Raw genomic sequence first — 27,814 nt, 5'->3', positions numbered from 1 at the left:
AACGCTTATCAATTTAAATGTTTGTCGGTACAAATAATAGGTATTCTGCCTTGGATTATTGATAAGACAGTGATTTCAGTTTATATTCTTTTTTAGGAATAAAAAATTTTCAGAAAATCAGCACACTTTTAAAAGTATTATTCATGATTTTTAAAGTTAGAGGCATGTTTTCTGTACAAAAGAAGATAAACAATCGAAGTTTATCTTATCTGAATTAAATTTAATTAATTAAACCATCAGTTTATGTTCAAAACAAAAGAATAAAACGAATTTGGCGGCTTACATTTGAATAACTGCATAGTTGATTCACAATAATAAACACGATCAACGGACTTGAGTCTGTTGCCTTGGTAACTTGGCGCGTATTCTGCCTGTTTGTTCAATGAAGTTTTCAGCTTATTCCGTTTCACCAAGGCGAAAAGTTGTGCAACGCGGAGAAAACATACGAAATCGCAGTAAATCTATAATGATTTTTGATTAGGTGGAGCTCCGGTTTTTTGGTGATTTTGAATTTTGCCTAGAGTTTTTGGCGCAATGTTCGTGCAAAAGAAAAAGTTGGTCGAGCATGTTTTGGCAATGCGCGCCGAAGGGGGCAGTAGTGATGATGATGAGGAGGAGGAGGACCAGGGCGACATTTTGCAGGTGCAAATTCAATCACTAATTACTAATGCTAATGCTAATTAGCCCCTATCGAATGTTGCCTTAGAAAAACCCCATAAAAGTAACCTGTAATGCCCTAGATTCCAAAACCTAGAAGCCCTTTGACTGATTACGTAATCGCAAAACTTGCAAGTTGCAAATCTTACTGCGTGTGTAAATTGCTCTTCATGTAATATCGACCTAATACACTTGTTTTCATTTCTTTTTAGCTGAGTATAACCCATAAGCCACCTAAATGCAACTATAAAGAACTTCACTCCCCGTTGCTGCAAATCCAATCCTAGTAAAATATTACGAAATCACCGTTCAATAAATACTACTGTATAGCATTTGAAGTGCACCGATTTATGATTTTAATTTTTGGTATTATATTTTATTGTCATGCTATATAAGTACAAATGTTGTAGATTTTTGAAAGTAGATTGTTGGCTTTCAACTATTAAATAGTTGAAATGCATTTTTATAATATGTTTACTACATATGTGCCATTTTTGAAACTAACGAATTTTTGGTCTATCCCATTTTTGAATTTTGCAAAACGAACATTTTGTAATCAACAAATTGATTTACAACATGAAATCAATTATACATTTTTGTACAATCAAAAAATAAAACCACTACCGCACTGCAAAATTTTGATCCTTAAATTATCCTTTCTGGAAATCAAACGGTCTGACGCATGTCGGTCTGTGGCCCGAAAATCCGGCAAATTTAACCGTAAACCTGCAAAATGGACCCGGACGAAGCACAGCGCCGGCGGGAAGAATGCGAGCGAAAGGCCCGTCGTGGGGAGATGGATCCCCGGCTGGAGTTCACCTTCCAGCTCCTCATCGATGCCACCCAGCTGCCCAGGCATCAGCTCATGGACTACATATTCGAAGGGGACATGGTAGGCTATCGTATCACTTGCTTTCTTGCATCTCTAAGGTCTTTCGTCTAGCTCGATGAGATCAATCAGCTGTTCCTGCCGAACATGAAGAACAAGCTGCTGTGGTTCTACCAGGAGACGGATGACCCCGAACCGACGCCGGTTCCGGATCCAAATAAACCGGGACCCTCGCGATCTGGAGTAGCTTCCAGTAGCTCCAAGACGCCACAGGGTAAGTTTTATTTATTATTTCATTATTATTATTTATTATTCTGTGTTAAAGTTAATTAAAATTGTAGTCAATTTATTTGTGTGTACCGACTGTTGTAATTTTACAGTGCGTTATTTCACAGAAAAAGGCTATTGCTCTGTGTTCCTGATATCTGTTTTTTGTATATCAACATATAGTGACGTTTTTTTTACATGAATGTGAAATTTAAAGTAGAACTTAAACTCTGAATAACTTTTTCCACGATAATTTACAGTGCGTGTGGCGGCAGAGCACGGGTAGATCAAAAATGTTATTCCACAGAATAAGGCCGTTGCTCTGTGTTCCTGGCATCTGTTATTTGTATATCAATATATAGGGAGGTTTTTTTTAACTGAATGTTAAATTTAAAGTAGACTTTAAACTCTAAATTACCTTTTCGCCGATCTATTTCCTTTTCAGGTGGTGCCTCTCCGAGTGGAATGCCTCCCCCCAAACACAAGAAGTTGTTTCTAACAGATGGATGGACTTGTGCCTTTACAGGAGTTTGTATTTATATATTTCGGGTGAATACGTCTAAGCAGCTGCCCGAGGAGGGATTTCAAAAGGATTTGTGAGTTGTTCAATTAAAGTTCTGTTAGAATAATATCTAAGACTTAATGAAACTTACAGGTACTGTGGAGTGATTGATGCCAAAAACATCGGACTGGTTACCTCCATCGAAAGGATAGTGGAATTTGTGTTCATGCAGGCTTTGGCTTTTCCCAGTCTGGAGGGCGACGAGGAGGACGTGAGCTGCGGTCTCATCAAAGGACAACTCCTGCCCGGACTGCGATCCTTTTGCAGTGCCCTTCGCGTCTGCGAGCAGGTGTGCGATCATCACAATGTCTTTGCCGACGGCTGCGACATGTTCGAGAAGATCGACGAGGTGGAGGAGGTGAAGGACATGTCCAAGAACCAGGACTTTTGCGGCCAGCTCGAGGAGCGCGTGAACAACTGGACGAAGGGCATACTGAAGATTCTCGGCGAGAGCGAGCAGCTGCGCAAGGAGAACGACCACAGTGGGCCGCAGGACGAGCTGGAGTACTGGAAGAAGCGAGGCGCCCAGTTCTCGCAGCTCCTGGCCCATCTGCAGGACAAAGAGGTACAGTTCACGCTGCACTGCCTCTTCTTGGCGGGCTCGAGGATCATCAAGCAGTGGAAGGAGACGGACCGCAAGATCACCTTCTGCTACAACGAGGCGCGCGACAACTCCAAGTTCATTCAGGCCATGGAGACGTGCTGCCACTCGCTTTACCTGGACGATCCTGTCAGCATGAAGGAGTCCATCCTGAGTCTGCTGCAGACAGTGCGTCTGATCTACAGCGTCTCTCAGTTTTACAATACGTCTGAAAGGACTTCCGCTTTAATGGTTAAGGTGAGATAGTTTTCATTTATACATCCATGGAATGATTATAAGGTCCTCTATACCAAGTTAATTATTGTAAATTTATCTAAGAGAGCCTGAAAGGCTTCTGTTTTGGGGACTAAAGTTAATATATAACACAAAATAATATAAAAGTACCTGTACCTGTCAGTTGAAATACAAGTAACATTTTCTAAACGTTTTAAATTTAAAGTTCTTCAGTACTTGTGTTTACGCCCCCCCTTTTTCTCACTTTATCTGTAAGTGTTTTTTATTGACTTTAATTCCTTGAACATTTCGCATCATACTTTGACTAGCCGTCATGTCCTTGACCTTTTACTTGAGTTATAAACCTGAAGGTCGAAACACTCCACTGGAGAGCTAGCCTTTTCTATTTGTACGGCAAACATTTTTCTTGACTTTTAAAGGTTTTCAAATTTAATCCCTGTTCGTTAATTTAAATAGGAGAATTAACTTTTATTAACCTTTAACCGTCTTCATCAGATAACCAACCAAATGATTGAAACATGCAAGTCGTACATCACCTGTCGGTGCAAGGAAACGATTTGGTCACAGGATCGCAACGTAATCCGCACCAAGCTGAGCAACTGCATCAAGTTGAATCACATCTATCACGAGACCTACTACACAGTCAGGGAACAGCCCTTCCTGCCGAATCAAACGCCCTTTGGATTCTCAGAGAACTTTGTATTTGGTGAGACAAAAAATTAAAATATAAATATGCAATATTAACACTAATTAAATATTAACTTGCAGGCAAATTTGATACATTTTGCGAGCGGCTTTCCAAGATCATCAGCATGTTCAATTTGATCGATGATTACAATCACTTATTTGAGCGTCGGCTGGAAGGACTTCTTTTGGGCGAAGCCTTGGAGGATGCCTCCAACCACTTTGAGGAGGCCAAAAAGGATGTGACCTCTCGGAAGTACGACTACTTGGATCACCGGAACTCAGACTTCAATGTGGATTTCGAGAGATTCATTCACAAAACAAACTCTTTGAAGGACACCATAGCCACGCTGATCGAAAAGGATTTCGACACCGTTTGGGAGACGCCGCAGTGCATCCGATTTCTGGTGCGATTCGAGAAGGTCAGCGAGAAGATTCCGCTGACCAAGATGGACGAGAAGTACACCCGAATTCTGCGCTACGTGGAGAAGGAGGTGGATCGCATCCTGAAGACGTTCCGCAAGCAGCGCGACGATCCTCCACTGGCCAGGAACTTTCCACCCATCGCGGGAAGAATTCACTGGTGTCGCGCCCTCAGTCTGCATATCACAGAGCTCATGGATGCTGTGATGGACCATGCTGTTCTGAGTAATCTACCCATGGCCAAGGATCTGGATGTGCGCTATCACAATGTGCTGGGTGTCCTGCAGGAGTACGAGGACGAGATAGTGTCCATTTGGCTGGATCAGGATGTCAGCGTGGCCGATGCCTGCCTCCTGCAGCCACTCCTCAGTCTCCAGGGGGACAAGTTGTTCGTCAATCTCCACCCCACCATTCCACTGCTCATTCGGGAGGCCAAGATGCTGGCCAAGCTGGACATCGAGCTGCCCATTGTGGCCGCCACGCTGATGAGTCGTCAGCAGTACTTTATCACCATCCAGGATTCACTTAATGTGAGTTACTTACTTGGTTTATATAAGGATAATTCTAAACTTCCTGCTACAAACAGTGCCTGATAAAAATGTTCCTGTCCACCGTGAGAGCTGTGAAGCTGGAGGTTCGTCCTTTGTTCCTTCCCCAATTGGTGCGTCTCACGGCGATGCTGAAACCGGGATTACACACCATCAATGTGAGTCTCCCCATCTATATCTTCTTCTATTTTAATCTCATTCAAACTATTCCTTTAGTGGACAAACCAAAAATGGACCGAGTTTTATGAACGCTGCAAGCAGGCCATCGAGAATTTTGAAGTTTTGGTGGCCCGTGTCCATGACATCTACTCCAATCGCATCCTCCATGTACTCATGTGGATGCAGGATGTCTCCTTGCAGATTTTACCAGCAGGTTTGGATGTGGCTTGAATTCTTCAAAATTTATTCACATCTTTTCCTAATTTGGTATGCTGGTTAAAAACTTTTCACATTTGTTTTCTGGGCAGACGATGAAATCTGGACAGTTGACGAGTTTCTGGAGCGGAGCGAGGAGGCCTGCCGGTGAGTCTGACTGTGACATGTGCTCACAGAAATTCATTAAACTCTGCTTGCCCAAATTGCCCTAGAAATGTGCTTTTGTGGGAAGGGGCAACTTTTCAACTTTCTGGTCTAGACTTCTTTTAATTTATCTCGTTTATTAATTTTAATGTGTGTTGTCTCCCAGAATTGTTTCGTAAATTGTAGGTTCCTAATTTAATTGTTGTTATTTATTTCTTTATTTTAGAAAAGCGGCCATCGAACTGAACCGGAAGAGTCAAATGGTCTCCGAGGCAGTGGAGGAGGTCCTCAGCTTGGTGGACAAGGCGACGGCCGCCTTTAAGGAGATAGCTGGCGATGATGTGATTACCCTGTTCGATGGTGAGTTGTGGGTGAGTTTGGGAAGGAGTAATTGAGTGCCACCCATTGAGCAGCAGCCACTCCGAAGGGAGACAATGCCGGATCGGGGGGCCGCAAGCCGGAAGATGGAGGAGGAGGAGGCGGAGGAGGAGCCGCTGCTCCCACGACCAGTGGTGGTGGAGGCGGTGGTGGCGGTCAGCAGCAGGACTGGAGTATCCTGTGGTCCTGCTTCGAGAACCCCCTGTCCCTCTTGTCCACCACAGAAAGTCTACCCAAAGGGATGCAGGTACGAGAAAAGCAAAAAAAGTGCACTAAAATGCCATGTACATCGTAATTAAATGACTTGAAGGGTCAGATAATAATTGGTTACTTTAACTGACGAATTTTCCACATTCTTAAACCTATGATAGGGACTACCCTTTGAATTCGCTTCAGTAACTTATTCTAACTAATAGGACAATCATTTTAAATGTGTCGTGTTTTTACGAATTTCAAAAAGAAAATTTAACAATAATTTGTATTATTTTGTTTGTAAAATCAAATTATGATATGTTGGTAAAACATATGATTTTTGATGAAGCACTTCCTAACGCACATTCTTCAGAAATATAAAGGTAATTTATTATCCGGCTCGATGGACCAAATTTTGGTATGTTTACAAAAGTGGACAGTGCTTTTTTTTGCAAATAAATCTATAATTTATTTCCGTTTTTTTTAAGATATGTTTAATTGTTACTTCCAAATATGACTAAACTAATTGGAATCCTAAAATTATAGTTCAAAGAGAAAAGGTCTACAAAAACCCAAACATAGGATCTAATAAAACACCTGTTTCCTTGGGGTTCACCGCCCTTCCAGGACATGGTGTGCAATGCGGTGGTCGAGATGCGCCGCTACTACAGCCGCAAGGTGATCGACGTGCTGATCAAGGTGATCCGGGCCGCTCTGGACACCCTCCGCCGTCGGTTCATCGCCGACGAGAACGAGACGGTGTTCAAGAAGCCGGTCTTTGCGCTGCACGCGCAGCTGCAGATACCCCATGTGGTCATCAAACCGAATCTGGACGAGCTGCAGGACATTTTGGTGACGGCTGGCAAGAACATCACGGGCATTGCGAAGGGCGTGGCGCAGTGGAGCAGCGGCAAAGACCCGCCGGTGCGTACCGCCCCACTGAATAGCTTCGCAATGTTCTCCAAAATCTTGTCTTACCAACCGCAGCAAGTTTCGATGACGGTGACGCAGCCGCGCGTCGGACGCAACCACAACGAGGCGTCCGGAGGAGGACTGGGTGGCAAGAGCCGGCGGCGCAAGATCTACTGCCTGGCCTCCGAGGAGCGGCCCCAGATGCCGCACATGCTCAAGAGCTTCTACTCGGCCATTATGGACAACAAGGAGGTGGCCAAGGCGGTCAACCAGCTGGCCAGCTGCACCAAGAACGTCAAGCCGGAGATCCAGACGTACATCAAGCGCTGGAAGCCGTACCACTTCCTCTGGAAGAACGACCGCACCACACGCCAGCTGATGGAGTTCGGCCTCCAGGAGTTCGAGACCACGCTGCGGTGCCTCTCCGACCTGGACGCCAATCTGCTCGTCGAGCCCGACATGGAGGTCTTCGGCCAGTGCGTGGCGGTCTACAACGAAAGGCTCAAGTATGGTTTGGCCATTGAAATCAAGAGTAAGTGTTTTCTTATAGAGGTTAAAATCAATTCGAACTTTCATTTTAAATATCATATATCTACATTCCTCTAAATTTCAGCAGAGTTTGTTTTATCAGGCTTGAACAAATTTTATTCGTTTATTTACTCATCTCAATTTTGAAAATTTTTTATTATTTACCTACAATATTGAAATATTCTAGATAATATTCTAAGAATATTGAAATATTTTAGAAAATATTCAAAATATCTAAATGCCTCTAAATTTCAGCAGAGTTTGTTTAAAGATTTTTATATCGGACTAAAATAAATGTTATTTGTTTATTTACTCATCTCAATTTTCAAATTTAATATTTACCTACAATTTTGAAATATTTTAGAAAATATTCAAAGCAATATTGAAATATTTTAGAAAATATTAAAAATATCTACATTCTTCTAAATTTCAGCAGAGTTTGTTTAAATTTTGTTTTATTAGGCTAGAACAAATTTTATTTGTTTATTTACTCATCTCAATTTTCAAAATTTTATTTTATTTACCTACAATATTGAAATATTTTAGAAAAATTTCAAAACAATATTTCAGTATATTTCTAAAGAAACAAACACTTCAATTCCATTACTTCGAAATATTTTGTATACATATTTCCTTAAAACCGGTAGGCATTCCCAATTATTATTTGCAATTAACATATATGAATTTTAATGGGAAGAGCATTGACAATGAATAATGAGCTTCTGAAGTACGTAGATAATGCCAAAGTGTGGTTTATTGATTTTCTATCATATGTATATAAACTGTATTGTACAGTGAATGTACAGGCAATAATATAATCCCAAGTATAAATAAGTTGGAAACTAAAATAGCTAAACACACACAATACCTTCTATTCTATTTAGTCAGGTTAAATATGTTTGTTGTGCATTTATAAGACCTTTAATAGTGTCCAATGAATTCCCAGGCAAGTAAAGCCATTAATGGCATAGACAAACTTCCCCGGCCCACTCCTCAATGTCCTCCCACTATTTTATTAAATCGACTGACAACAAAGCATCATCCAACTCCATACGCTCGAGTTAATCAGCCATAAATTTTGGACACCCTCGCGAATTCTTTTGTTTGGTCGAATGGGAAGCTATTCAAATTGATTGGACTCCAATTAGGCCATCTAATTTGCCTAACCGAATTAGCGGAGCGCAGGCAGCCCAAAAATAAATTCCCACACTGATGATTGGCTAGTTTTTGGGGGATTGGGGAGTCCAGAGACGCCGCAGGATGTGAACGAATTAGCACTCGTCCCTTTGTGACCACCCAGCCTTGATTAATGACATCGATATCGAGGATATGGTCTTGGACTGGGACTAGGATAAACACTTGGCACCGTTTCTATTTCCAGCCTGCAACCACAAAATCGGACAGGCGATGAAGAAGAAGTACAAGAAGGAGATGGACTACGTCTATGCGGTAATCAATGAGATGGATCGCAAGCTGGACAGGCCCATTCGCGACCTGGACGATGTGCGAATGATTATGGAGACCTTGGGTAAGATTCGGGAGCAGGAGGTGGACATGGAGCTGCGAATCGATCCCATAGAGGTGAGAATAAAGGGGGATCTCCTTAGCATTACTTAGTATTCATATTATTTCCAGGAAGCATTCAATGTCCTCACCCGCTATGAAGTGCAGGTGGAGCGGGAGCAATTCGATTTGGTGGACAATTTGCGGGCCACCTTCCAGAATCTTTTGGCTGGCGCTCTGCAGGCACAGGTCAAACTGCTGGACATGCAGCCGGCCTTCCAGGACGACCTGCGCACCAATCTGGACAACTTCAAGCAGGACAAGATCTCGTATGTAACGGAGTACCGGACGGCGGGACCGATGCAGGCGGGGCTCACACCTCGCGAGGCCTCCGATCGGCTGATCCTGTTCCAAAACCGCTTCGAGGGCATGTGGCGACGCCTACAGACGTACCAAAGTGGCGAGGAACTCTTCGGTCTGCCCCAGACGGACTATCCAGAGCTCGGCCAGATACGCAAGGAGCTCAATTTGCTGCAGAAGCTGTACAAGCTGTACAACGATGTGATCGATCGGGTGAGCAGCTACTACGACATACCCTGGAACGAGGTGGACATCGAGGAGATCAACAACGAGCTGATGGAGTTCCAGAACCGGTGCCGCAAGCTGCCCAAGGGCTTGAAGGAGTGGCCGGCGTTCCATGCTCTGAAGAAGACCATCGACGACTTCAACGACATGTGTCCGCTACTGGAGTTGATGGCGAATAAAGCCATGAAGCCACGCCACTGGCAACGGATCATGGACGTTACTCGCTACATCTTCGAGTTCGACTCGGAGGGTTTCTCGCTCAAGAACATATTGGAGGCGCCGCTGCTGAAGCACAAGGAGGATATCGAGGACATTTGCATTAGTGCCATGAAGGAGAAGGATATCGAGGCGAAGCTGAAGCAGGTGACGAATGAGTGGTCGGTGCACGAGCTGCAGTTCATGAGCTTCAACAATCGCGGCGAGCTGCTGCTGAGGGGCGACACCACGGCGGAGACCATTGGCCAGCTGGAGGATAGCCTGATGGTGCTGGGCTCCCTGCTCTCCAATCGCTACAATGCCCCCTTCCGCAAGCAAATCCAACAGTGGGTATATGACCTATCCAACTCAAATGAGATCCTGGAGCGATGGCTCCTCGTGCAGAACATGTGGGTCTATCTGGAGGCCGTGTTTGTGGGTGGCGATATCGCGAAGCAACTGCCTAAGGAGGCGAAAAGGTTTTCGAAGATCGACAAATCGTGGCAGAAAATCATGCAGCGGGCCCACGAGACACCCGGTGTGGTGGCCTGTTGCGTTGGTGATGATCTGCTTAAACAGCTGCTGCCTCATCTGCAGGAGCAGCTGGAGATTTGCCAGAAATCCTTGAGTGGTTACTTGGAGCGCAAGCGCATGATGTTCCCACGCTTCTTCTTTGTGTCAGATCCTGCCCTGCTAGAGATACTGGGTCAGGCTTCCGATTCGCATACCATACAAAACCACCTCCTCAACATATTCGATAACACCAAGTCGGTGAAATTCCACGACGTGGAGTACAACAAAATGATGGCTATTATAAGTAGTGAAGGCGAAATGATCCAACTGGATCGCGCCATAAGAGCCGAGGGTTCGGTGGAGACCTGGTTGACCCAGCTCCTGGTCACGGCCCAGGCTTCGCTGCACTCGATCATCCGCACCGCCTATGCCACCATCAACGATCCCAATTTCACCCTGCTCAGCTTCCTGGAAAAGGCCCCCGCGCAGATAGGACTTCTCGGCATCCAAATGGTTTGGACCCGCGACGCCGAAATGGCCCTGATGAGGGGCAGGGAGCGAAAGGTCATGATGGAGACCAATAACAAGTTTCTGGAGATTCTAAACACTTTGATTGACCAAACCACGCGTAATCTCACGAAAAGGGAGCGCACTAACTTTGAAACCCTGATTACCATACACGTACATCAACGCGATATCTTCGATATTTTGGTGGGTTCACATACGTGGTTTACCTTAGGATTTTTTTTTCGAAAATATCTGTTCTAATATTTAATTATATTCTCCTATAACCCTATTAAATCATAGTGCCGCATGAACATCAAGTCAGCCAACGACTTTGAGTGGCTCAAGCAGTGTCGTTTCTATTTCAAAGAAGACTTGGACAAGACTTGGATTTCGGTGACGGATGTTACTTTTACTTATCAGAACGAATATCTCGGCTGCACAGATCGCTTGGTTATCACACCACTCACAGATCGGTAAAATATGCTTTCTTTTAACTTTATGCAGTTAAGGTATCTTCTTCGGATGAATTTCAATTGATTTTTAATTTTTACAGTGAATTTATAATGGTCTTAGGCTTTTTACAAATTTTCGAAAAGATTAAAACTCGTATTGGAATATATTTTTCAATTTGGTTTATAATATTTTCCTGATAAAATTTCGCTTTCTAAATACCTTTATAATTTTTTCCGTTGGTAAATATTACGTATACGCCACGTGGTCCATTGAAGTATTTGCTTCCACAGGAGTTCCTCTTACTCATTCCCACTTGCGAACTCCGTAGGCTTCGCAATAATTCGTAACCAATAATAATTATACGGGCTGCCGTTTAATTTGTATTCCCGGCATTATTCCGGCATTGCTGTCCGGTCTTTCAATGATAAACTTTCGCATTCCTCGGATGCCTGAATAGGGACTGCCTGCACGTGCTGCGCACATTCCTCGTGGCAGCTTCAGTGGCCAAGAAGGAAGTGGAGGTGGAGGATGAGCTGGAGCCCACCTTGGAATGCCGCTTTGTAAACAGAGGCTAGCCAGTGGCAACCATCGTTTGGCGGCACTTAAAGACGCCTCTTCGCGGAATCCCATGCCCATTTCCATCCTGTGGCAGCGGAAGATGAACCACTAGTGGAACCGGGGCGACGTTGACATGCCCGTGAAGATAAATTTCACTTAGCGGAGCATAAATAAAGTTTTGACAGCACCAACAGCAGCCAGCAGTCTGTTCCCCAGACTGGGGGAATCTGCAAAGTGGCGCTCTATTTTCCCAGCGGCATCTGCAGGCTGCCTGTGCCTGCTTTGCATTCGCTTTCCTTGATCTCAGCTCATAGATTTCCCATTCGTCTGACGTCAGGCGCTTTTGATATTCCAAAGCGCGCTTTTTTGTCTGCAATGACGTTTAATAGGCTGCGGCGTACGCTTCAGTAGGAGTTTACTTCTAAATCACGGAACATTATCTCCCCTTAGCTGTTATATAACCCTGGCCCAGGCACTCACCTTGTCCATGGGCGGAGCACCATGCGGACCAGCTGGAACGGGAAAAACCGAAACTGTGAAGGATATGGGCAAAACACTGGCCAAATATGTGGTCGTCTTTAATTGCTCCGATCAAATGGACTACAGGTATGGATAAAACATATTTTATAATACAATTTTTCTGTTTAAATGAATTAAATAATTAATTATAGGATTATTAATTGAAATTTCTTCAAATTACTGCTCTTATTGGCTATGCGTATATAATAACTTTAATAGATCCCCTTCATGATTTCGAATACTTAAATATTTTCATGTTTTTCCAGGGGTCTAGGCCGCATTTACAAGGGCCTAGCTCAGTCCGGCAGTTGGGGATGCTTCGATGAGTTTAACCGCATTGAACTTCCGGTTCTATCAGTGGCCGCCCAACAAGTGGCTGTCGTCCTGACCGCCAAAAAGGAAAAGAGGAAAACATTCCTCTTCACCGATGGCGATACAATTGAAATGAATCCAGAATTCGGAATTTTCATAACTATGGTATTTATAGCATGTGTTTTATATTTTGGGAACAGTTACAGTGTCATGATTTTTAAAAATATCCACGTAGCTTCAGTTTCACCCACACGTAAGTGCACTCACAATCTGTTTGTATTTTTTCTTAAATTCAATTTCCCGGAGCATAACGCGAAAATAACTTGGCGTTAAAGAAGAGACCGAGTCGCGTTCGAGTATTTATTAAAATAATTGTATACCCTTTTAAGTTGTTAATAAGAGGGAACATGGTTAACGAACTTGTTTCAGCAAAATTATCTGTAATTTTCTGGATTGTAAGGGAATGCACATATTAAAAATATTTATAGTTAAATATTCTCATTAAATTTTCTTTACGCATCTTAAGGAATTTAAAGAATAATTTCAAAGGCATTTTTTTTTAAGAGCAACGTAATCTTATCTGTGAAATTTAAACAATGTCGTTACCCCAATCGATGCGAGGACTTTAAAGGCTTTTTGCAAAATGGAAGTGACGGGCGCTTCACGCACATAATTCCACGTTATTAGTCATGTACAATTTTTCTCAACTGAGGCCGTAATAAAATTTACTGTAGAGCCTGTGCGACACATACGACATTTTCGGTGGGGCGGCTAAAAGCGGCCCAAAACCAATAACCGAGCTGGAGGCAAAGGCAAATAAGGCCAAATAAGAGACAAAAGGCTGGAGCCACGACTCAAGGCTGGTGTATTTACATACATTTTAGCGGTGCCATGACTCGATTAATGTGGCTGCCACATGGAAAGCCGAATCCAACTCCAACCAACTATGTGGGTTAAAGGGCAACTTTAAGTTGCCGTGGGGAAAAAGCAGAAAAGCAGAAAGTAGCTGCAGCCGGTAGGTAACTTTGCGTAGTTTAATTACAAGTGACGGTAACTATGATCGGGTAATGCGATTAGCGTTAACACAGCGACGCGTCGCCTGGCCCATAATGGCGTATGTCAATCAACGCCACCTCATCGCAACCCATCCTCCACATCCTCATCCGATTCAGCGGAGTGATCCTTTGAAGGCTTTGGCTCAATTTTAATTTGCACATTGAGTTATTATGCTCATTTATATAACACTTTCAGCCGTAGCATTTTATTTTAATGAGCCATTATGTCACTGGCCGAATTGGGTCGCACACGATTACGGACATAGACAAATGGACATGGATGTTGGATGGTAACTGGGAACTGACTACTGGGAACTCGAACGAGTTTAATGACGAAACCCTTTGTTGTGGTTATCCGTTTTGCCGTTTTGTTGTTTTGCTGCTGCTCGTGACATTTCTATCTTTGGGACAGGTCAATATTTGCAGCCGTGGCTTAAATTCAAATAAACTAAGCTAGTCCAAAAACCTATTTTTACGCACGAACTTAAGCGTTGAGCTTTTAAACGATTAATTTTCCTTGGGTCTATTTTCACATCTTCCCACTTCATTTCAGTTGTAAGAAGGAATAATAATTGGATTTTCACAGGAGGCTTTTCCGTTTTTAAGAAAGCCTTTAAAGAGGGCTTAAGAATATAAAGTCTTTGTAAATACACGTTTATTGTGGGAAAATGTAATTTTCGTAATTAAACACCTGCACTTCAAATAATTTATTTGTATACCATTCATTTTGATAGTAATATTCAAGTTAAGCTAAGTGAAATAACTTATTTACCGCCCTTAGAATCCAGGATATGCAGGTCGTAAGGAGCTGCCTGAGAACTTGAAAATTCAGTTCCGTACCGTGGCAATGATGGTGCCCGACAGGCAGATTATCATAAGAGTTAAGCTGGCCAGCTGCGGTTTCCTGGAGAATATTACGCTGGCTAGGAAGTTCTACACCTTGTACAAGTTGTGTGAGGAGCAGTTGACCAAGCAGGTGCACTACGACTTCGGACTGAGGAACATACTCTCTGTGCTGCGAACACTGGGAGCTGCCAAGCGCAGGAACTCCAAGGATACCGAGAGCACCATTGTGATGAGGGTGCTGCGCGATATGAATCTCTCCAAGCTGATCGACGACGATGAACCACTCTTCATGTCCCTGGTCTCGGATTTGTTTCCCAATCAGGTAGGTCCCTTTACGGTTTAGATTTTATAAATCATTTTTGATTTCATAATTCCCCGATAGACCCTTGAGAAAACCAATTACCCAGAACTGGAGGCTGCCATACTTCAGCAAACGGACGAGGCCAGCCTCATCTATCATCCTCCCTGGGTTCTGAAACTGATCCAGCTATACGAGACCCAGAATGTTCGCCACGGCATCATGACCCTGGGTCCAAGTGGAGCTGGCAAGACGACCTGCATCCACACCCTGATGAAGGCCATGACCCAAATGGGCGACAATCATCGCGAGATGCGCATGAACCCCAAGGCAATCACGGCTGCCCAAATGTTTGGACGACTCGACGTGGCCACCAATGATTGGACCGATGGTATTTTCTCGGCCCTGTGGCGAAAGACCCTCAAGCTGAAGGCCGGCGAGCATGTCTGGTTGGTTCTCGACGGACCGGTGGACAGTATTTGGATTGAGAACCTCAACTCGGTGCTGGACGACAACAAGACCTTAACTTTGGCCAATGGCGATCGTCTGACCATGGCACCGACCGTCAAAATCATTTTCGAGCCCCACAACATTGACAATGCCTCACCGGCCACCGTTTCGCGCAATGGAATGGTCTACATGAGTTCCTCCGGCTTGGATTCTCGGCCAAGTAAGGGATAATCCAGTATAACATTTATTTAATATGAATTAAAATTTAATTAATTACTAAACAGTTGTTCAGGCTTGGCTTAAGAACCGCGCTCCTGGCGAAAAGTCAACCTTTTCGGACCTTTTCGATCAGACCTTCGTGGAGGTCTACAACTGGGGAGTGCAAATGGTAAAGTTGCAGATGCCCGTGCTGCAGTGCAACATTGTCCAGCAAATGCTGTTCATTTTGGAGGGCTTAATCCCTGTAAAAAAAGAGGATGAACAGGCCGTCAGTCTGTCCAGCAAGGAGAGCCACGATGGTAAGTCCAACCGAACTAACTAACTAACCCATTCCCAACCCAAAATAAAAAGCTAGTGGATCAATAAAATCGAGAGCCATCCAAAATGATTGCAACTTTTCAGCTAATAAACGTATAGAGCATCAAAAACAAATCGAAGAGGCGCGACGGCAATCGATTGGCAGTCAGATTGTCGGTAAAGTATACCCGTAATTCGTTGCGTAACTAACAAAAAAAACCCAAACTCGTAATCGTAATCGTAGAGCTGACCGCCTAGCAAACACGCAAAATGCTTAATGTGTGTGTATTCTGACATCTATAACTTTCAGTTGGGATCCTCATCCTGGGTTCCCAACCGATTGGCCTTCTCTTCCTTCTATCCGTAGTTCTGATTCTGTGTTCGTCCTCTCGTAATTGTTTGTGTATTAACCCAAATAGTTGTGTGTGTGTCTCGTCCAAAAGTTTTCGTTTTAAAGTCGGCGTTACTAATAGAGTAGAAGTGTCATGGAAATCTCTTTTGAACTAATCTTAACTTACTACTAAAAAATATCTTGATTTTCTTTAAGTTTGTAAAAATAGATTTATTTTACACCCAAAAAAATCGATATGAAACGTAGATCGATTTTACATTATTTAAGATCAATTTTTATTTGATATGTGGCCAGGTAAATTTGACCTGTTCGATTGGAGTACTTCATGTAAAAACGATATGGGTTTTGCATGACATGCAATTTACAATGCCCATATCGATTTTACGGTAACATTTTGTGTGTAGCTTATTATGTTCTTTTAACTAAATTCTAATTCTAAATTCTAATTCAAAATAAAATTGATCTGAAACGTAGATCTAATTTACATTATTTAAGATAAATTTGACCTGCTCAAAAAGAGTACTTCATGTAAAAACGATATGGATTTTGCATGACCTGAAATTTACAATGGCCATATCGATTTTACGGTAACATTTTGTGTGTAGTTTATTATGTTCTTTTAACTAAATTCTAACAAAACCAGAAGAGACTTCTGTGACACTCCTAAATGTGACTTAGTTCCATCTAACAATTAAGCATTAACCCCATTAAATTTGGCTCCCACAGAGGACCTCCCTCCGGAGACTTCGATCGAGGAGAAGGAGGACACCTGCACCCCGGAACACTTGCACCGCTTGTACATCTTCGCGCTCGCCTGGGGCCTGGGCGGTTACCTCTCCACTAGCGACCGCCTCAGAATGAACCTCTTCGTGAAGGAATCCTTCCCGCAGCTGGACTACCCGAAGGGTAGTGCCCACGAGAACACAATCTTTGACTTCTTCGTTTCTCCAGCGGGCGTGTGGCAGTCGTGGAAGACGCTCGTCACCCCCTATATGTATCCGGAGCTTTCCACACCAGACTATCTGAGCATTCTGGTGCCCATCGTGGATAATGTGCGCATCGACTATCTGATTGGCACGATTGCCAATCAGGAGCGCGCCGTGATGGTGATTGGCGAACAGGGCACGGGCAAGACGGTCATAATGAAGAACTTTATGAAGAAGATGAACGTTGAGACGTACATGGGCCGGTCCTTTAACTTCTCGTCGGCCACCAGTCCCTATCAGTTTCAGCGCACAATTGAGAGCTATGTGGAGAAGCGCGTTGGGGTCACCTTCGGGCCACCCGGTGGCCGGAAATTGATTGTCTTCATCGACGACATCAATTTGCCCGAGATCAATGAGTGGGGCGATCAAATAACCAACGAAATTGTGCGCCAGTCGATGGACATGAAGGGCTTCTATAGTCTCGAGAAGCCCGGTGACTTCACCACCATCGTGGATGTGCAGTATGTGGCGGCCATGGGTCTGCCCGGCGGCGGACGCAACGATATACCGTCGCGTCTGAAGCGTCAGTTCTGCGTGTTCAACTGCAACATCCCCGACAACGACTCCATCGATAAGATCTTCCGCGTTATCGGTGAGGGTCACTACAATGCCAAGCGCGGCTTTGTGCCCGAGATCCGCAGCCTGGTCAAGAAGCTGATCGTCGTCACCCGCCATCTGTGGCAGCGCACGCGCGAGAAGCTACTGCCCACTCCGGCCAAGTTCCACTATGTGTTCAGTCTGCGCGACTTGTCGCGCATCTGGCAGGGCATGGTTGGCACCTTATCCACGGTGATCACTTCCGAAAGTGTCCTCATGGCATTGTGGAAGCACGAGTGCACGCGAGTATTCGCCGATCGCTTCACCACGTTCCAGGACAAGGAGTGGTTCGGCTCAGAGCTGGCATGTCTTGTGCGCGAGGAGCTGGGCGATGCCCACTCCCAGATGATCCTGCCCAATCCGGTGTTCGTTGACTTTATGCGCGACGCCCCCGAACCGACGGGGGAGGAGGGCGAGGATACCGATATGGAGCTACCCAAGGTCTACGAGCCCGTGCATTCACATGAAGTGCTCCGCGAGCGTCTCGTCATGTTCCTCGCCCAGTTTAACGAAATGGTGCGAGGGTCGGGAATGGATTTGGTTTTCTTCCCCGATGCAATGCTGCATCTCGTGAAGATCTCCCGCATCATTCGGCATCCGAGGGGATCCGTTATGCTTGTCGGGGTCGGCGGTTCTGGAAAACAGTCGCTAACGAAATTGGCATCGTTCATAGCCGGCTACAAGACATTCCAAATTGCGTTGACGCGTTCGTACAACGTGGCCAATTTTCTGGAGGATCTAAAGCTGCTCTACCGCACCTGCGGCGTTCAGGGCAAGGGCACAACCTTTCTCTTCACCGACATGGATATCAAGGAGGAAGGTTTCCTCGAGTATCTCAATAACATACTCTCGAGCGGCGTTATATCAAATTTATTCTCGCGCGATGAGCAGGCCGAAATCGTGCAGGAGCTGACGCCGGTCATGAAACGCGAGAATCAACGCAAAACAGCGACCCCGGAAAGTGTGATGGACTTCTTTTTGGCGCGCACCTGCACCAATCTGCACGTGGCCTTCTGCTTCTCGCCGGTGGGCGAGACGTTCCGGTCGCGAGTGCAGCGCTTCCCCGCCTTGGTCTCCGGCTGCACCATTGACTGGCTGCATCCGTGGCCCAAGGACGCCTTGGTATCGGTTGCCCGACACTTTCTGAGCCACTTCGAAATCGAGTGCACCGCGGCCGTTAAGGAGGAGCTCGTGAATGCCCTCGGCTCCATACAGGACATTGTCGCGGAAACGTCGCAGGAGTACTTCCAGCGCTTCCGCCGCGCAACGCACGTGACACCCAAATCTTATCTGAACTTCATTGCCGGCTACAAGAACATCTATCAAATGAAGCAGCAAGAGCTGCGAGATGGTGTGGAGAAGATGGATACGGGCTTGGAGAAACTGAAAGAGGCCTCCGCCTCGGTTGAGATCCTCAAGAAGGATCTGGTGGTCATGGAGGAGGAGCTGGTCGAAGCCTCCAAGAACGCGGAATCAGTGCTAGTGGAGGTGACGGAGCGCGCGATGCAAGCGGAGATCGTCAAGAACCAGGTGCTCATAGTGAAGGACAAGGCCGAGGCTTTGGTGGCCTGCATTGCCCACGAGAAGGCGCTGGCCGAGGAGAAACTGGAGGCGGCCAAGCCGGCTTTGGAGGAGGCGGAGAATGCCCTCAACACCATTAAGCCGGCCCACATAGCCACCGTGAGGAAGTTGGGCCGTCCGCCGCACCTGATCATGCGGATCATGGACTGTGTGCTGATCTTGTTTAAGAGGAAGCTTCATCCTTGTATACCCGATGCGGGCACCCCGTGTCCGAAGCCCTCCTGGCAGGAATCCTTAAAGGTGGGTCTCCCCATTTAGGTGGTACTTACAAAAGGGGTAAGGTATTTGTATAATTACTTCATTTTTAAATCCAAGAAAGTTTAATTAAAATTGAAATTTATGGTGCAGTAATGATAACCCTTAAAAGTATGCTATGAAATTTTAAATTTATTCCAATAGCTTCTAATACTACTAGTTACTCCTTTAGTTAGTAGTAAATCATAGTCGGTTCACTCGGCTATAGCAGTCTCACTTGCCCTTCCTTGACTCCATTCCCAGATGATGGCCAGTGCCACCTTCCTGCTGCAGCTGCAAAACTATCCCAAGGACACCATCAACGACGAGATGATCGATCTGCTGCAGCCGTACTTCCGCATGGAGGACTACAACATGGACATGGCACGTCGTGTGTGCGGAGACGTCGCCGGCCTGCTGTCCTGGACGAAGGCCATGTCCTTTTTCCACAGCGTCAACAAGGAGGTGCTGCCCCTGAAGGCGAACCTCACGATGCAGGAAGCGCGACTTAAGGTATTTGTATTGACAGAAATGCATAACAACATTTTTCAGATTTTTCCCGTGTTTATTACAAAACATGTTAAGTTCCGAATGAGTAATATATCTCATCAATTTTCGTTATTCCTCTAGAGAAAATAAGGTGCTACTTTTTTGCAGCTAACATATCGGGCTTTGTTCAGTTCATTCTGCTTCAACTAGTAACTCGTCAATCATGTTTCCCTAACTAAACAACAATTTAAACTTTAATGTAGCTTTTTGTCATAAGTTGACTTACTTGCACCTAAAGAAATAACACTTTTCGTCCTATAATAACTAACTGAGTCCTAAATTAATGATAAAAAATTAACTTTTTCTATTAATTCTCAATCTTTAAGAAAAGGCTTGACATAAATATATTTATATTTAATCATAGAAAAAGAATTGAAAATGTAAAGTGTAAAACTTAGGGACCGTAACTGTTATAAGTTTTATTTTAAAAATCACATTTTAATATTTATTTTATGATTTGTAAAGTAAATCTCAAGGAATAACAGTTATTTTTTTGAGTTTTATTATAAAAATCAAAAAATAAAAACCATTACGCACTTAAAAACTACAATGGTTATTAAAAATATTGGTGTATATAAAAAAATTGTAGGACTCTTCTATGAGAACGATTTTTTTGTGAGAAAAATTAACAATAAGAGTTATTGTCGGTCCCTGGTGAACCTACTTAAAAGTATTTAAACTAAAGTTTAGCAGCAGGTCGAATCTAACAATTATTTACCTGCCTTACTAAACCTTAGCTCGCCATGGACGACTTGGCGGGTGCCGAGGAGCAACTGCGGGAGCGGGAAGAAGCCCTCCAGGCGGTGAAGGATCAGTACGACAAGGCGGTGGGCGAGAAGCAGAGGCTGATGGATGCGGCCAATGTTTGCCTGCGCAAGATGACCGCGGCAACGGCCCTGATCAATGGACTGTCGGATGAGAAGCACCGTTGGACCAACCAGAGCAAGGAGTTCAAGATCCAGCTGGGCAAACTGGTGGGCGATGTCCTCTTGGCCACCGGATTTCTGTCCTATTGCGGGCCCTACAACCAGGAATTCCGAGCCAATCTCATCAAGACCTGGATGGGCATACTGAAACAGAAGAACATACCCTTCACCACCGGTCTAAATATAATCAACATGCTGGTGGACTCATCGACGGTATCGGAATGGACTTTGCAGGGCCTGCCCAACGATGAGTTGTCGGTGCAGAATGCCCTGATAGCCACCAAGTCGAGCAGTTATCCCCTGCTGGTGGATCCGCAGACGCAGGGCAAGATCTGGATCAAGTGCAAGGAGGATCGCAATGAGCTGCAAATCACCTCCCTGAACCACAAGTACTTCCGCACTCATCTCGAGGACTCGCTGTCCCTGGGCAGGCCACTGCTGATCGAGGATGTGGGCATCGACCTGGATCCGGTCATCGATAATGTGCTGGAGAAGAACTTCATCAAGTCGGGCAGCATCGAGAAGGTGCTGGTGGGCGACAAGGAGTGCGATGTGATGCCGGGCTTCATGCTCTACATCACCACCAAGCTGCCCAATCCGGCCTTCAGTCCGGAGGTCAGTGCCAAGACCTCGATCATTGATTTCACCGTCACCATGCGGGGGCTGGAGGACCAGCTCCTGGGTCGCGTTATCCTCATGGAGAAGTCGGATTTGGAGGCCGAGCGAGTGGCCCTCTTCGAAACGGTTATGCAGAACCAGCGGAATATGAAGGAACTGGAGGCGAATCTCCTCCTCCGACTGAGCTCATCCCAAGGATCCCTGGTAGATGATGAAGCTCTAATTGAAGTGCTGAGGGTGACTAAAACCACGGCGGAGGAGGTCAACCAAAAGCTGAAGATCTCCGAGGTCACGGAGCGTAAGATTATGAAGGCACGGGAGGAATTCCGGGCGGTGGCCAAGCGAGGATCAATTCTCTACTTCCTGATTGTGGAAATGAGCAATGTGAATGCCATGTACCAGAATTCGCTGAAACAATTTCTGGTCATCTTCAATCATTCCATCACCAAGTCAACCAAGTCCAGTGTCACCGAGGAGCGAATAAACATTATTTTGAGGTATCTGACCTACGAGGTCTACAAGTTCACCAATCGCAGTCTGTACGAGAGGCACAAGCAGTTGTTCACCTTGATGCTGGCCATCAAGATTGACTACCACAACGGAAACATCAGCCACGAGGAGTTCCTGACCTTCATCAAGGGCGGTGCCTCGTTGGACCTGAATGCCGTGACCCCGAAACCTTTTAGATGGATCCTGGACATCACCTGGCTGAATCTGGTGGAGATCAGCAAGCTGGAGACCTTCTCCACGGTCCTCCAGGTGATCGAGCTGAACGAGCGGGACTGGCGCTGCTGGTACGAGTGCGAGAAGCCGGAGAATGAGGAGATTCCCTGCGGCTACAATGCCATCCTGGATGGTTTCCGGAAGCTGCTGCTCATCCGGTCGTGGTGTCCCGATCGCACCATTTCGCAGGCCAAGAAATACATAGAAGGTGGGTTCGATTGTTGTACTGGGAATTTATTTAACTCCATTTTGACTATAATTAATATTTCATTAGAATCTTTGGGACCCGAATACAGCGAAATGCAAATTCTTGATCTGGAGGAAATGTGGTAAGATATATGTAGAAATTATTGCACAGAAGGTAAAAGTTATATAATTCTCAGTTATCAATTTAACCATAATTACATTAATAAAATTACTGAATGATTTAGTTTATTTATAAAGCCTTTTAAACAGATTCATATGACATGTATTTATTTGTATTTCCCATTCTCTGGATTTCTCTACATATAAATTATTATTCTATTTTTAAGACATCAAATAGATACCGAAACATAATAAAATATTATATTGCCTTTAAGAAATCTTAAAAATTTTACAACTACACATTACAATATAACATTGCCTTTAAAAAATCTTAAAAATTGTACAACCAAATTTATACATAAATTATTAAACAATTTTCAGGCTTGAGTCGGAACCCAGGACACCTTTCGTGTGCCTTCTCTCCATTGGATCGGATCCGACCACCCAGATCGGAGCTCTGGCCAAGCAAAAGAGCATAGGTGAGCGGTTGTTCACCCACTATCCCACTATCGCTGCCACTTATTTATTTTAATTCCCCCCGCACAGTTTTGAAATGCGTGTCGATGGGTCAGGGGCAGGAGTACCATGCGCGCAAGATGATAATCGAATCGATGGCCATTGGTGGCTGGGTGCTGCTCCAGAACGTGCACCTCTCGCTGCCCTTCTGCTCCGAGATAATCGACATGCTGGTGGAGAGCGAGCACATAGACGACTCCTTCCGCATGTGGGTAACGACGGAGCCGCACAACGAGTTCCCCATCGGATTGCTGCAGATGGCTCTCAAATTCACTAATGAACCACCACAGGGGATACGTGCCAGTCTAAAGCGCAGCTACCAGGTGGGCGCAAATAATTCCGTTCCGGTGGTTCGGGGGGAGCTTGCTTAATATTTAATTTTCAATCTTTTTTGCGGAACAACCCACCGCCACCACCAGTCGTTTACCCAGGACTTCCTTGACTACACATCGGCCTCGCAATGGCCCCCGCTGCTCTACACGGTGGCCTTTCTGCACACCATCGTCCAGGAGCGTCGCAAGTTCGGCCCCCTGGGCTGGAATATACCCTACGAGTTCAACCAGGCCGACTTCGCCGCCAGCGTGCAGTTCATCCAGAACCACCTGGACGAGATGGACCCCAAGAAGGGGGTCTCCTGGCAGACGCTGGTCTACATGATTGGCGAGGTCCAGTACGGCGGCCGGGTGACCGATGACTTTGACAAGCGACTCCTCACCACCTTCACCTCGGTGTGGTTCTGCGAGCCGCTGCTCTCGAACTCCTTTGAGTTCTACAAGGGCTACAAGGTGCCGGGAACGAAGAGCCTGCAGGGCTTCATCGATTATATCAACAGTTTGCCGGCCTATGACACCCCCGAGGTATTTGGCCTGCATTCCAATGCCGACATCACGTACCAAATAAACTCGGCCAAAGGTGAGTGGTTCCGTGATTTCCGATGCGAATTTAATTCGACCACCGAAACTGAAAGCCTGAAACCAGAAAGAAAAAAACACTTATATTTAGTTTAATGCCGCTGATGGACACCAAAATGGGGGTCATAAATTATCAATGCGCTTAATTTAATGTAAAGCCCTGTTGCATAATCAATTCGGGCACCTGAATGTGTGTGAAATCGATGAACCGAATATTCGGTGGCCCTTTTTTTGAGGCGTGCTGCTCTTGAGCAACCTACTCGGGCATTAGCGCATTAGCATATTCGATGGTACCAAAAATCCTTGATTGTTTATTTCTGATTCGGCTCCTCTCGCATCCTCCAGGCATCCTCGACACCATCCTGAGTGTGCAGCCCAAGGAGGGCGGCGGCGGGGGAGGCGAGACCCGGGAGAGCATCGTCTACCAACTGGCGGATGACATGCTCCGCAAACTGCCCGCCCAGTACAACGCCTACGAGGTGCGGGAGAACCTGATGCGGATGGGCATCCTCCTGCCCATGAACATTTTCCTGAGGCGAGTTTACCCTCCTTGGATGGGTTAGCAATAATAAGGGGCGTTTAATTGCAGGCAGGAAATCGATCGGATGCAAAGGGTCATTAAGCGCGTTCACACCTGCCTCTGTGACCTCAAGCTGGCGATTGATGGCACCATCGTAATGAGTCCAGCTCTAAAGGAGTCACTCGATGCCATGTACGATGCCCGCATTCCGGAGACCTGGATGAAGGTTAGTGTTTTCAACAGTAAAATAGTGCTTAAACCCATTTCCCCTACCCAAACTGTGCGTTCATTTTAATCCCCTTTAAATACTTTTTAAAGGCCAGGCTGAATTCCCACGGAATATGTAAATTTTACAATTTTCCTTTTGATTTCTACCATGGGAATAATATTTTTCGCTGGCCTTTCATGTTCCAGTTCTCGTAAATTATGCGCGAAAACGTTTGACGCCCCAAAGCCTGCTAATCATATTCAGTTACCTGGTGAAAATAATGGAAAATACATTAAACGAAGGTCTATTTTATGTGTTGGACTCATTTTTTCTCAAAAAAATATACAACTAAAATCCTACTAGGAAAAAACTTATGTGGGTTTTAAGTTTTCTAAGAGAATACCGTCAGTAGTATGAAAACACCATTCAAATACATAAAGTAACATCAACTACGCACACAAAACCACTCGGGATACTACTATATACTATTAGCGTCCATAGAGCAATGTCGGATTACAAGTTCCGCTATAAGAAAGATGCCCTTTTCAATATTACCACCAGTTCGCATCAAGATCTCACGACTCGCACCTATGGATTCTTGAAGACGAGCCGGACGGACACACCGATCCCGAAGTCCCATGGAGACATGAATGCAATGAGCCTGGTGGAAAGGTTGCACACCATCCATGAAAGGGTCGATTATGAAATAGAGTCCGAGGGCGATATCGAGTATACGCCCTCGATACTATCGGATGAACCGGTGCGAATGGGCAAGACGGCATTCGAGCAGAAGCGCAAACTCTTTGATGAAGCCGAATTTACCATTGCTCGGGGCATAAAGCTGAGTCAACACTTTTGTCCCATCAATTCTGGCCTTCATCTGCCCATTTTTCAAAAGGACGCGAATCTTATGAGTTCCTTTGAGGAAATGGAGTCCTACTGCCGTCGAATGAACATTCAATTGGACAAATGAATAGGGATTTTCAAAAATGATTAGACTTAAAATACAAATAAAAACTTTCATATACTTGTTGGCAAAAATATGCTATCTTTTTATTCGTAAAATATTTACCTCTTTCAGATATCCTGGGAATCAACTACTCTGGGCTTTTGGTACACCGAGCTGCTGGAACGTAATGGGCAGTTCCGAACTTGGATATCAACGGATAGACCCAAGGTGAGTTGAACTTAAATCATTGTGATAACTATCCAAAAGACTCTTTTTCCTGATCAAACCCAACTAGGTTTTCTGGATGACCGGCTTCTTTAATCCTCAAGGCTTCCTAACAGCCATGCGACAGGTGAGTAATAATAATACAAGTCATTTATTATTGCATAGTTGCTTAATAAGCACATGGGATATGAATACCAAACGCACTTGGCTTTAACCAGAAATCGATGTTCTGAGCAGAATGATTCCTTTGTCATGGAGCATTTCCTTTATGCCCCAGCGATTGCCATTAAAACGTACAATATTTTTTGTTGCCTGTGCTGATTGACATATCTGATTCCCAGTCCTTAAAGGTTTTTCACACGGTTTCCTCCATTTTCTTTGCATATCTATATCTGCGGGGAAATACTTGAAAATCCCCCCTAAGGAGGTGACGCGAGCCCACAAAGGTTGGGCCCTGGACTCGGTGGTGCTGCAGAATCAAATAACGCGCTACAACAGGGAAGACATCACCGAGTATCCCACGGAGGGGGTGTATGTGCACGGCTTGTTCCTGGAGGGTGAGTTTACATCCCCACTTACCTGTTGAAACCCTCCACTCCAAGTTTCGAATCCGTGTCTTGCAGGCGCTTCCCTGGATCGCCGCAGCGGCAAGCTGATTGAGTCCAAGATGAAGGTGCTCTACGAACAGATGCCCGTCATCTATATATACGCGATAAACACGACGGCTGGGAAGGATCCCAAGCTGTACGAGTGCCCCATCTACCGCAAGCCCCAGCGCACCGACTTGAAGTACGTGGGCTCGATTGATTTCGAGACCGAGTTCAATCCCAAGCACTGGACACTGCGCGGCGTGGCCCTGCTCTGTGACATCAAGTGAACCCGAACGAGGACCTATACCCCCTATCCCCATCCCAAGCACCACTCCCCATCCCGATGGCCATTGTTTGCCATCATGTCAACGGCTGTACGTGAGTGGGGCTCCTAATGGCCCTGTGATAATTATCTTTTTTCGTTGGGTGGACGTTAAAGTTTCGTGTAATCCGGCGCAAATACAACGTTATTAATTAAGCCCTCGGGTGAGGCAGGGCAAATTGTTTGCACTCGGGAGCAACCAGCACAATTATTAGCCCTTATCCATTTTGGTCAATCCAAAACAAAAAAAAAACGCACCAAATCCCCAGAAAGTTAATCATGAGAGTAGTGAAATCGCAGTGTTTAATAAAGGCATAGATATAGAAACTTGTTGTTTCGGAATTTAAGTACAAGGATGTGGCAAATTAGGGGCCCAACCTATACATCACTTGATACCCTGTAAAGGAAACAGACTTATATTGAAAAATAAAAACAACAAACCATGTAAACACAATTGCCGTAAGTATTGATTAAAGGTGAGTTCAAAAACCTTTGTCTTACTTCCCTCCTCCCATTTGTCCTCTTGCCATTTTAAATGCGAAAATAATTCCCACAGAATTATGAATGAACGCTTATCTCGGGAATCGAGTCCTTAGAAAGTTAATTAAACGAAATGCTTTATAATTGAATGTCATGTCAATGCCTCATGATTTTATTTTCTTTTTTTAATAAGTAGGTATATCCGTACATACATATAATTTTGTATAATATATATCTTTCGTTTGATTTCATTTTTTTTTTTTTGGGAATTTCATTAGTTTAGCTTTTTTGAAAAAGGAATTTTATTTACATACACATAGGGAAATTAGTTTGTATTAAATTTATTAATGTACAGAACGTAACGTTTAAATGGTTAATTTGCTCGGTAAATTCCTTGTTAATTTTACACAACACGTGGCGTATTCATGTAGCGAAGTACTTGCTTGGGTAAATGGGTAACAGGGCTGATTTGGATCTACGTTAAAATCGTTATTTGTTATTCGTAATTCGTATGATTTGGAACCATTTGTCTCTTAATATCTTATAATTTGAACCCTTCGACAACGCAAATTTAATA

General features: G+C 44.8%; 2 protein-coding genes across 2 annotated transcripts; both read left to right on the top strand.

Moving 5' to 3' along the window:
- Positions 1-534: 534 nt before the first annotated feature.
- Positions 535-27,065, top strand: Dhc1 (Dynein heavy chain 1). Its single transcript, XM_070216518.1, has 36 exons — positions 535-642; positions 1,412-1,549; positions 1,601-1,760; positions 2,199-2,349; positions 2,409-3,153; positions 3,646-3,856; positions 3,919-4,787; positions 4,844-4,963; positions 5,022-5,178; positions 5,273-5,327; positions 5,551-5,684; positions 5,738-5,949; positions 6,522-6,818; positions 6,882-7,338; positions 8,716-8,915; positions 8,970-10,841; positions 10,938-11,110; positions 12,099-12,254; positions 12,434-12,644; positions 14,316-14,702; positions 14,763-15,348; positions 15,413-15,646; positions 15,750-15,821; positions 16,723-19,400; positions 19,659-19,907; positions 20,681-22,418; positions 22,485-22,539; positions 22,898-22,995; positions 23,063-23,355; positions 23,452-23,944; positions 24,289-24,478; positions 24,533-24,689; positions 25,753-25,848; positions 25,916-25,972; positions 26,270-26,402; positions 26,469-27,065. The coding sequence occupies exons 1-36, from the start codon at positions 535-537 to the stop codon at positions 26,720-26,722; spliced, it is 14,196 nt and encodes a 4,731-aa protein (XP_070072619.1). The 3' UTR covers positions 26,723-27,065.
- LOC138913294 (uncharacterized) lies at positions 25,016-25,698 on the top strand. The gene is made up of 2 exons (XM_070216517.1): positions 25,016-25,110; positions 25,173-25,698. Exons 1-2 carry the CDS (start codon positions 25,085-25,087, stop codon positions 25,642-25,644), a joined length of 498 nt encoding a protein of 165 aa, XP_070072618.1. The 5' UTR covers positions 25,016-25,084; the 3' UTR covers positions 25,645-25,698.
- Positions 27,066-27,814: the final 749 nt, after the last annotated feature.

The sequence above is a fragment of the Drosophila takahashii genome, chromosome 3R, assembly GCF_030179915.1.
Source record: "Drosophila takahashii strain IR98-3 E-12201 chromosome 3R, DtakHiC1v2, whole genome shotgun sequence".
Classification (NCBI taxonomy): domain Eukaryota; kingdom Metazoa; phylum Arthropoda; class Insecta; order Diptera; family Drosophilidae; genus Drosophila; species Drosophila takahashii.
The sequence above is the reverse complement of the archived record's forward strand: the minus strand, read 5'-3'. Positions and strand labels throughout refer to the sequence as shown.